At 32.9% G+C, this 11,386-nt stretch overlaps 1 protein-coding gene across 1 annotated transcript in view; it reads left to right on the top strand.

The window, feature by feature from the left end:
* The first annotated feature begins 1,267 nt into the window (after positions 1-1,267).
* The window catches only part of LOC139972936 (uncharacterized), a 32,510-nt gene continuing 22,391 nt past the window's right edge, over positions 1,268-11,386 (top strand). The window contains exons 1-5 of the mRNA XM_071979254.1: positions 1,268-1,366; positions 8,492-8,522; positions 9,148-9,320; positions 9,683-9,947; positions 10,823-11,034. Coding sequence (XP_071835355.1) covers positions 1,301-1,366; positions 8,492-8,522; positions 9,148-9,320; positions 9,683-9,947; positions 10,823-11,034 — 747 coding nt within the window. The 5' untranslated portion in view covers positions 1,268-1,300. The remainder of the gene's footprint in view (positions 1,367-8,491; positions 8,523-9,147; positions 9,321-9,682; positions 9,948-10,822; positions 11,035-11,386) is intronic.

The raw sequence follows: 11,386 nt of genomic DNA, 5'->3' as shown, positions 1-11,386 counted from the left end.
AACCTGACTGGCAGATTTCATCCGTTGGCTAAAACTGTTGGGAACCAACGCTCAGGACCCCCTGATTACTGTGGGCCACTGTTACATGAACCGCTTATAGCTACAACTATAACGTAGCTCTACGCATAAAAGGAAGCTCTAGATACTCCCCTGCTGACTAATATAAATAACTTTCATTAAAAGAGAGGTTAATAACTGATATAAAAGTACCTATTCAAAATTCGTAACTAGCTTCTTCGATTCAATATCTTATATATATATGACGAAAAGCTTTTCTTCATCATTTACAGTCAGTGTAGATGTAAGTCTTGCCGTCAATTAAAAAAATTGAGTCAAAGCCCAGCAAAACAGCTGGCATGTTTATTCAATCAGATGTGAGGACACTCGATTCCGCAAACAGGGTGTGACGTAGGTATCATAAACAAGGAAGTATTGTTCATAGAGCTTACCGCTTCAAATCATCGACCTTTTCCAAAATAAGTTAATTAGATATTTTTACATAAATATCAATAGTGTATAATAGATCAAACTGTACATTTAACGGTATATAACATGTATTGTACTAGTTCATGCATGTTATAAAGTCCTGATTAGTAGTATCACTTCCTGTCCTTTCGATACTGCTTTAATTTTGACTTCCAAGTAAAAGTGAAGTAAATTATTTAAATTAATCACTCATAAAGGGTTCTTAAAAATATCGATAATAGCAGCTTAACCAGAACAAGCAAATTATCATTCCTATTCTTATTATCGACTTGGTAGCATTGACGTCACAACTACAAAAGACTTTAATATGAACCACACTAGATGTAACATAAAATAAAAGTGACCACCGTTATTGATATTCGTTTTAAAAACGAAATACATTTTACTATTATTGAATTACAATATCTTTGCTGTCCTTGGAACTAGATGCACGATAGTCAATAAGTATACACTAGGTGTTACGCTGTAATTATCGGATCAAGGACAATTGAACATCATACAACCTAAGCTTACTGTACTATATACTGAATGTTCAAGATATAAATAGCCCTGAATAATATTGAGTTGGATTGCGCATGTCGAATAGTCAGTCATCTTTACATACAAGCCTACGGATACTACAGATGTGCAGTACATTTGTATAAGCTGTTCACCAAATCATATTTCAAATAAAAATGATGGCATTTATCGACATCCATACTACTGCGGTCATTTCAATAGAGAGTTGATCACCCCTATAGAGAGACTCTGTGCCATTTGTCATCTTGCACTGCATCGAATATATTTTCGCGTACATTTATACAAACCCGAAATAATGGAGAAGTTTTTCAAAGTTTGTTTGACTGTTTTGACGATTTGGAACTCGTTTGGAACAGAAAAGGTAAGTTTTTCCATTATTAAATATATTTTGTATTTTACCACTGAATATCTTCTGACTGTTTCTAAAGTTACATAAGTTGCGTTAGTGTGTTGTTGAGCTAACTCTGTTAATATTAAATGATGTGACAAACTGAAGTGTTTACATCTTCCAAGAAGTAGGAAAACTTCGATAAAAATACCTGATAATATTCAATAAGAAGGCCTTCAATTAAATATACTCACATTTTTTAACTTCGCGATAGGACAACAATGTTTCGACTTTTAATTTAACCACACATATTGCGTTAAAAAAAAGGCTAAAATAGTCATAACTGGTTTTCTTATGCCTAAATACTGTATTCTCTTCACTTTGCTTACGTGTAAAATACTTAAGAAAGCTAACTCAAACATCTCAATCGATTTTCGCTACACACCAATTTTTTAAAGTAAATCATGTTTCGTGATATGGTCGGGAAAAAGCAGTCTCTTTTCAAACTGTGAGTATATCTTTCTCCACATATCCTTTAAAAAACCACCAATAGCCAACCCTACCTTTCACAGATACATACCAATACGTTACAACACTCCTTCATTTTATATTATGAATTACTGAGTTTAAATTCACATGTGTATTATTCTAGCTCATTAATTCATGCTCCATATTTTTTTTTGGAAAAACTTAATACTTAAGTATTGTATTCATTTACTTGTAGATTCATATGTTAACATTTTTCTCACTGTTAAAAATCCAATAATCATATTCTCTATCGATACAGTGATACTCGGTACTCTCTGTACGGTAAAAACGTTTCCAATGTTTTTATTTATCAAATGCCTTGCTTCTTTTTTAATATTTGACATAAATTACATACGAATAACTTGATATCCATCTGTAAAGAGGCAACTTCCTTTGTCAGGTCTGTTATTTTGATATGATTTCCAAAACGGACACTGTATTGCTTGTTGTTGTTCAAATTATTCTTATGAATACATTAAAGCAAAATGTGCGTTGGCTAATCTAAAAGCAAAACATTTCTATGTAATAATCTAACCACAAAGCTGTTTAATTAACTTCCATTTCAAATAGTCAAACAGTTGGATAACTACTGTGAACAAAATTTTGAACGATAAGGAACATCCTTTTACAAAAGATATGTATAACTTTAAAAGAGTGACAAGACCGATTCAGGTTTAATCACATTCAAAGCAATGCTCAGTTTTAAGTGTGATAATATTGCTATAAACTATCATCCAAACCTAACATTTGCAGCTTTACAATTTCTTAAGAGCACCTAAATGTTACTTCCTTTACATGCTTACATCATATTACGTTAATAATATCGTTATTTAAGTAGCATTATGTGACAAATAGTCTACAACAAAAAGTAAAGATGTTTTGAAATGTATTTTAAAGACATAAATTTTACGATCCCTATTTTGTACATGTACATGTTCAATGAAACAAGGTTGAATAACATTAAAACTAACTGGTAAACACGTCAATCTCATTTAAAAATAAAAAAAAGTGACATTTAGGAAATTAAATGCTGAAAATAATAAACTAAGCAGAACGAAATATCAAAGAAAAATATACTTCAACAAAGCCAGAAAAGTACAAAAACAATTTTTGTGAGTGCAACGGCTGTTTTCAGATGCTACGTTGTGGCTTTAAATTGCCTTCACGCAAAAATTATATGGTACGCGATCATGAAAAATGTCTACAACGATTGTAGTGGCTAGCTTCCAATTTTTCTCTTTCTATGTTTCTCTTTTTCCTTCAGGCTTTATATTGTTAGTAATTCCCAGGAAATATTATCCCAATATTCCGCTTTCTTATCTTGATAAATACACTTGTGTTAACCGCACTTTTTAAAAGATTATTGACATAAGAGCAAAAAAATGTAAGACATGTTCATTTATTTGACTTGAAACGACAAAGTTTAAAAAAAAAAACATCTCTATCGCATGCCTTTTAAATTTCAAAAACGTTGAAGTCTAGAAAGCAGTAGCGATTTGGTGATGGTAATGACAGCTAATAGTATTGTAAGAGCATTGTTTTCTTATAGTATTGTTATTACACGATCTGTAATTGAATAAAATAGAATTTAAAAAAACCCCACAAAGGCGCTTTTTAATGTCATAGGCGTTACTTCTGCGTTTAGGGTTTTTATGAGAGCTTTTAAATTGCCATTTTTGTAACATTTGATTTACCTTTTCGAGTCATTTGAATGATGAAAACTAATCATTAGCTTTGTACATTTAGTTTAGGTTGTGTCGTTTAAATTATTTAAGTTTCAAACCAATCTTTACAGTGCAATGTGAATTTTAAAGGTGGATAATAGTTATATGTTTAAAGTCATAGTCTAAATACAAATCGTTTTCTTTAGTCTTTGTGCCATCAATACCGACATGAGGTTAGAAAAAGAAAACTGTTTAAAAACTATGTAAATTTCTTATCAAATAAATCAATATCACGGCATATTTGTATGTTTTCTTCCATTAAATCCCTTTTGTTACATTATAGTATCAAGAATAAGCCATATTCTAAGACATAGTACAACTACAACTTCAGTCTATCATAAGAAACCACTAAAGGCTAAATTAATAGAGAGCTTTCTTAACAAAATGTAAATTGCATTTCATTTTTACTGAAAAAAACAATTTTTCAATCATAGTCAAAATAAAATTTGTAGTAGAATGTTTCTTTATTCTTTGTGCCACCAATCCAGACAAATAGTAAGAAAAAGAAAACTGTTTGAAAAATTTGAAATGCCTTATCAAATTAATCAAATTTCACGGAAGATTTGTATGTTTTCTTCCATTAAATCCCTTTTGTTACATTATAGTGTCAGGTATAAGCCATATTTAGGACAAAGTAAAACTACAATTTCACCCTATCATAAGAAAATCACTAAAGGCCATATTCCTAGGGGAATAACTCAGTGTAGATGCAGAGAACATTTCTAACACCTTAAAGCTAACATGATTCTTATGCTGGTTGTTTGTACTTACATAATTATATTCTTCAATTTTAATTTCAAAGTAATGTTGATCAGTAACTCTTTAAAACATAGTTTCTTGTTTTGTCTTTAGTAGTTTTTTTTTGAAGTTCAAGTTAGGATAAATCTCTAAACTGTAAATTATATTTCATTTTTATATACATTTTTTTTTACATAATCCAATTTACCAACATTTTAATGACAATTCAAAGTGATGTTTTTGTCAAATTTTGGAATATTACAGGCTATTCATCGTCTAAAGGATTAATAATTGATGCACATATTAACTACAACTGTGCGAAATAGTTCATTTTGTGGCAATGTATAATCTGGAAATAAACTGATACGAGAAAGACAGATATTCATGGTCCTCTATTTAAACCTCTCATATCACGGGTAGTTTAATTGATTTTCACATAAAATGCTCCATAAAGTCGTTCCAATCATGTAAATTTCCTTGTGAGTGTCAAACTAGGTAACGTTTCATAGCCTCAATTTGAATACAGAAATTAAATGTAAAACTAACGCGAAGATATTCTCATGTATTTCGTCGTTCATAGTTAATGACCAGATATAGTACTGAAAATGTACTCTATCTCTATAACATGTATACGATGGGAGTAGTCACCGATCCCCACCCACGCTCTCCCTCTTCGCTGTCCTCCATCACTCCCTCCTTCCCACACGACTCACACCTTCCCTTTATGTGGCTGGTCGGTGTAGTAAAGAACTTAATTTTTCGTTTAACAGTAACATGTAAGTTGTAATGTAGTTCAGTATACAAAAGTGAACTCTCCCAATACTTAAAATAGACATTGATGATAGACTTGTAAAAATTAAACATCAAATATATCACACTGTATTTAAATGTCTCTTTTCTAACATGTTGCAAAACTGGAAAGTATTGTCGTTACACATAAAACTACTCCATGTATGATATTAAGTTGAAAGATATCAAAATTAATCGCTCCAAATGATATGTTCTGGTAATAGTTCGCACGAGCATTTAATACAGGGAAAATACGGCATGTGATATTTAGCATTCTGTGATTACAAATACAATGTTGTGTACAGATACAGCAGTAACGTCTCAAACAGTGTAAGTCGTTGCTTCCTGAATAACATATTCGACGATAACAATATATCTCCCCGGCCCCACCCCTCCCCTTTACGCTTCAATCTCTTTGTAGAGATTGTACGATATTGTGTACTTTACTCTTTTGGCAACAGCAAAGTATAAAATGTACTACTAAATAGCTCAAATCAATCCACGTAATGATTTCGATTTTGTAGATTTGATAATTTATAACTTTAGGTAAATATGATACCATAGTCTTGTATCTAAGGGCCAAACTGTTCTAGAAGGATACTAAATTATGCCAAAAAGTAACCCTTGACCTGTTCGACGTGTGTTAAAACTATTGACAAGATGACCCATAAGAAAACATTGTCTTCAAGAATTTTCACAAATTTGATGGAGAAGAAAACATCAGAAAACTGTTAAACTTTCAGGAATGATTTACAGCTTGTTTTTTTTCTGGTTATTCAGAGAATTGTCTAAATTCACTTTAGGTACTGGAAATGCTATACATTATGTTTTTGTATTGACAGATATTATCGTCATTTCATAAAATTTGAATCGTAATATGCTAGGCTGTTCTAACCTGTCTATACTGGTATTATTCGGAATTAGCAAACAAGAAAAATGTATTTGTTTAAGCTGCTTCCGACCCTTCTCTACTGTTACGAGAGCAATGTCACACTATGTTATGTTATCATCATGTTATAGATGAAACACTTTTAATGTTAAATCTTTATTCTTCTTTCTATACCAAGTAAATTTGTTGAGTTAGCTTTTGATATTGTTGTCTTACATATCTAGTTAGTTTGTGAAAGTGTCACCATTTGAAGAATTACAAATTTCTAACGTTGTAACAAACTAGGCTTATGTCTGCTAAGAAGGAGCATACGGCATAAGGGATTGACATCATTATTTTGCCTATGACTTATACCTTACGAACAAAAATATGGATAAAACTGCTCAACATATTTCCAATCAAAACTAGTGTTGCGCCGATAATAGTTTGTGATATCGGCGGCATATCGGTATCGGTAAAGTTAAGGCCCAATGCCGATAACGGCAAACCGATATTGAACTTCCTTTTCCATAACAAAGCCACTTCTTGTTTTTGCAATGTTTTATTAATTTGTTCCCAACAATTTTAGCCTCAGTTTCGATTTCGATTCATAGCCAGCGGCCAATATGTCGATCAGCTTATCAAACAAGCAGTTCTGATTAATATTTACTGATATAAACGGACCAGTCAGGCCACTTAACGCTACGTTTAGCCTACAAAGCAGTCTTTGTCGCGCTTTAAAATAAGTTTCACTGTTTTGCCCTTGCAAATATTCTTGGCAAGAGTCCCAAAAAACATTTTAAACAAGCAAAATTGTAAATATAGCATATTCAGACCTACGAAAAAATGCTCCGGGGTAAAACACAATGTAAGAAGTAACTTATGGAACTATATGTATATGACTTGTAGTAGTCTATCACACCAACTTGCACAGTGCTTCTGAGCCCTCAGCTGAGAATAAAAGTAATATCACGTGAAAAACCCCTACTAAATCATTATGTACCTTTTAAAAGCTGCAAAGAATATCATGTATGCATTTTGTCAAACAGCAATGGCTAATGAAAAGATTGTATTTTGAGAATCAAGTTTGCTTATCACAATTTGTTGCCGACTGGTTTACGAAATATTTAAAACACGAAGCACCTGCTAAGTTTTGCTAGGCTTAGTTGTTAGTATAGCCGGCTAATGGAAGGACATAATTGTCTACGGAAATTAGAAAATCGAAGAACAAGTTTTCGTTTTCGTTCTGTTAAACACAAGGAGTAGTTAAAGTTCTAAGCCGGGATATGCTCATCTCTTTTCTACATTAAATGAGCTTATTCATCACACGATGTCACTTTTGCTAAGAAATTCGTGGCTGCATTTGAAGGCAGTTTGTATAAGACTTGCAGCCTAAGTGTTGAACATAGTTGGTCAAACAGAGTAATGAATAGTGCAACAGAAGAAACAGGAAGGATAGGCTTGTGTTTTACACACAAAAATGAAAGCACAGAATCTCATACATATCAACTAATTGGTGGGAAATATAATCGTTTATTTAGGATAGGAAACAGGTTATAGAGTATGCCCTTTTTTTCTGCAAATGAGAGTTAAACTAGCTGTTACTGCGTTTGAGTTGTGAAAACGACAATAACTTAGGACTGTCGATTATAATTATGATACTGTATGTATTAGAGCAAGACTTAACTTGTACTTTGACCATCATTATTGCTGTTTAAAATATCGGTATATGGGCCGATATTGGGATTGTAATATCGGATATCGGCCAAAACCGATATTCAGGATATCTGCACAACACTAGAAAGAAGCTTATCAAATAGAATCTTAGCTGAGCTTCTACAGCGCTGCTTCACTTGTTTATTTAGTAAGATATATTAGTATATGTCTATGCACTTACCTTACAAGTAAAATGACACCTTTTAAATCTCAGTGTTTCACGTGCACGGTAAGTATCAAGAAACAGTAATTGTTTTCCACAAAGAATAGCTAGCTGATGATCCATACCCGTTACGATGGACTGTCAAACACAAATGCGTTACAACTCATGTCTGAAATGTTCTTATGTCAAAATATAACATGAACAAAGAACATCTGTCTGCATTAAGCAACAAAGCAGTTTATTCAAGCAGCCGTCTATTGCCTTTGTTCTCTCGCGTTAGCTTGCATATCATGTACGAGAGTGGCTGTAAAAGCGGAAAAATACCAATCTAATGCTTCCTGGAAGAAAGTTGTTCTCTGTGAGTGATCATTGACCTATAAATCAGATATGGAATGAAAAAAATAAAAAAATCATATAAAGTGGCGATCAGGAGAATTTACCAAAGTTTAAATCGACTTTACTTGTTTTAATGTAACATTTTTTTGGAAAAATTCTCGAAATGCTCTTCTTTTCCCTCGAACTGGTTCATTATACATTAACATTAGATTTAATCTGGTCCTGCTTAGTTTAGTGTTGACTTCAATACTCTGTGTGTCTTGTAATGTATTCAGAAACTGTCTATTATTACACAGGTAATCGTCAGTGCCGAGGGAAGATCTTCAGGTAGGTGTAATTGCAATGTTATATGATTTTCGTTATAATAAGAAGCAGCCTCTGTACGTTATATCACCTATGTATTATAAACGTTAACACATCAGTTGGACACATTGAAAGACTGGGAATGTTCAAGGTTATTTAATGGTCGCTCTAGACATTTTGTTTTTCAATCGTGTCACCATTTCCTAACATATATTATATAATTGATTTCCTCTGAGCCGTATTTTTTGATCATGTCATGTTCTACGTGCTACATCTATTTTTGTTTCCAGGTAAGTTAAATGTAATTTAACTTTTTTTCATGAGTCTTTTGATCAAACTTGGATGTGATTGATAACTACTGAAACTTGACGCAAAATAAATTCAATTTCCATTGCAGACTAAGAACCAATGCTTCAAACAGTTACATATATGAATTCAATAACGTTTACTGTATTTGATTTAGTTGCTATATCTTCATAGATATGGTAGTTGAGTACTAATTGGTATGAAGACGGACCTATTACCTTACTCTGATAGTTTCTAATCCATTTCTTTAACAATTGACGTTTATTCGAAAGCGATCTTTTTATTAACTGAACTGATTTTTCAATTGCAATAACATTTTCACTTTGTTTTCCTCTCCATAAAGGTATATCATACTTTGTTTTTCAACAACCAGTGTATCCACGGGATTGCAAAGAAGTATCGAATACCTGTTCCTCCACCCTCAATACATCTGGAGTGTACCTTATTAAACCAGATGGCTATCCGGAATCGTTTGAGGCTTACTGTAATAACGATCTTGATAGTGGTGGATGGACGGTATGGCAAATTACTTGATGTCTCCTTTTCAAATTTCACTAGTTTTGTACAAATTTACTCAATTTTGCATAGACGAATATTTAGCAATGTAATACAAAATCGTTTTTTCATAATATTTGATATCTTTATCGAAAAGAGATTTGAATTAATTATTTTATATATTTTGAAATTAAATACATTGTTGTCCATTTTCTAAGAAAACTGTAGGCCTCTAGCCTGCACTCTACGATTAAAGTTAGATATAAAATTTCTTATTTCTCTGTTATAACTGTTACCCAAACAATCGCATTGCAGAAGGGAACGAATAATAAATATTTAATAACGTCCTAGTTAAAGCTTGACTTCTTTGATATTCGTTGTAGGTATTACAGCGACGAAGATCGGATTCTGTCAATTTTAATAGAAGTTGGAAAGACTTCAGAAACGGCTTTGGCTTTCTAGGAAGTGAGTTTTGGATCGGAAATGAGAAAATTGCCGTCTTAACAAATCAAAAGCGGTACCTACTGCGAATGGACTTTGAGAACGTTGCTGGAGAAACTTACTATGTAACATACGACGAGTTCCGTATCTCAGATGAATGGGGGAAATATTATATCTCTAGTTTAGGTACATTCATAAAATCAGATGGTAAGTGTCTTACACATTCTTTTTAAATTTAAAGCCGAAATATAAAAAAAAAATGGTGATCGTTTATTAAATGTCAAATGTAAACGTGTTTAAAGTGAAAGGTTTATTCTGAGAACGAATGGATCTTTTGGAACTAAATGTTTCAAATATCTCACGTATGTTTTCTTAGTTTAAAAACTGCTACAATACATATACAACTAGTATACATATGGTATACCAGCGAGACAACGGAGCTACAATATACAGTAGCGAATACAACATGATATGAATACGAGTTTAAGTACCAGCTCTTAGCGCGAGTTAAAATACTTAATCTTGCATTTGATTAGATTCCAAAATGCATCCATTAGCTCAAGTGTGATTACGCACTCACTGTAAGACATCTTCGTACTTAACACTTATCTTGGCTCTGAACGAGAATCCGTATCTAACGTTTGTACCTACCAGATCGTTTACACTTAAAACAGGTACGTCTCCCAGTTTGATCAGAACAACCAACGCAAAAGAAATTCGATGTTGTTATTAATTATCATTGTTGTCAGAAAGCAGTTTACTAAAACCGAGGGAAACTGTAAACAGAAATAAGCAATTACTTTCTGGTATCACACCAGTTGTGCAACAAATAATGGGCTGAAATCTCGTAATGTTGAATAAATATCATCATTAATGTGACTACCGAACGACCACTACCTGATTTAAAATATTCTAGATTAATTCGAACTGCTTCAGAAGGTTTTTTTTTTCTTTTCTGTAACGATCTGATAGCCCCGTATTGAAGGAATGACAGAAACTATTCTTTGTCAGATGTCATATTCTTCGTGTCTGTATCAGGTTACTTTTACTTACATTGTCTTTCTTTCTTTCCTGTTCTCTAGCATTAAATCCTGAATGGTGTCCAACCAATGAGATATTTAGCAATGAGACATGTGAGAGGACTTGTGAAGATCCCGATACTTGCATCTTGGCTACCTCTCGCATAGAAACAGAGCAATGTGTTTGTGTCGGTGATTATCTGAGACAGCAAGAAGAATGCATCCCTCGGAACCAATGCAACTGTTTCGTTGCTGACAAAGGAAGTGTATTAACGGTCAGTACGGTCACTTCAAGTTAAATGATTTGCTTTTCATAATTTTCAATATAATTGCATTTCATTTACGTATGCGCATCGCGGTTGGGCAGAATATTGTCAACCCACCGTTGAAATCCCGTTAATATCTTTAATTAGGAGGGTCAGTTTTACGCTAATTTAGGATGTACACTAAAACAACCGACTTATAGATGAGACTTACCAGTGTAATGATCACGCAACCTGTGATACGAGGACGGTTTTCAAATTTATGGCGATTCCCTACCCCCCTACTTTGGAGTCGGTATGAATACCTCGTAAAACCTTTTTAAAGTTTAATACCTTTAGTTAGATCAATGGAGGGAAATTTTGC

Source organism: Apostichopus japonicus, chromosome 9, assembly GCF_037975245.1.
Source record: "Apostichopus japonicus isolate 1M-3 chromosome 9, ASM3797524v1, whole genome shotgun sequence".
Classification (NCBI taxonomy): domain Eukaryota; kingdom Metazoa; phylum Echinodermata; class Holothuroidea; order Aspidochirotida; family Stichopodidae; genus Apostichopus; species Apostichopus japonicus.
The sequence above is the reverse complement of the archived record's forward strand: the minus strand, read 5'-3'. Positions and strand labels throughout refer to the sequence as shown.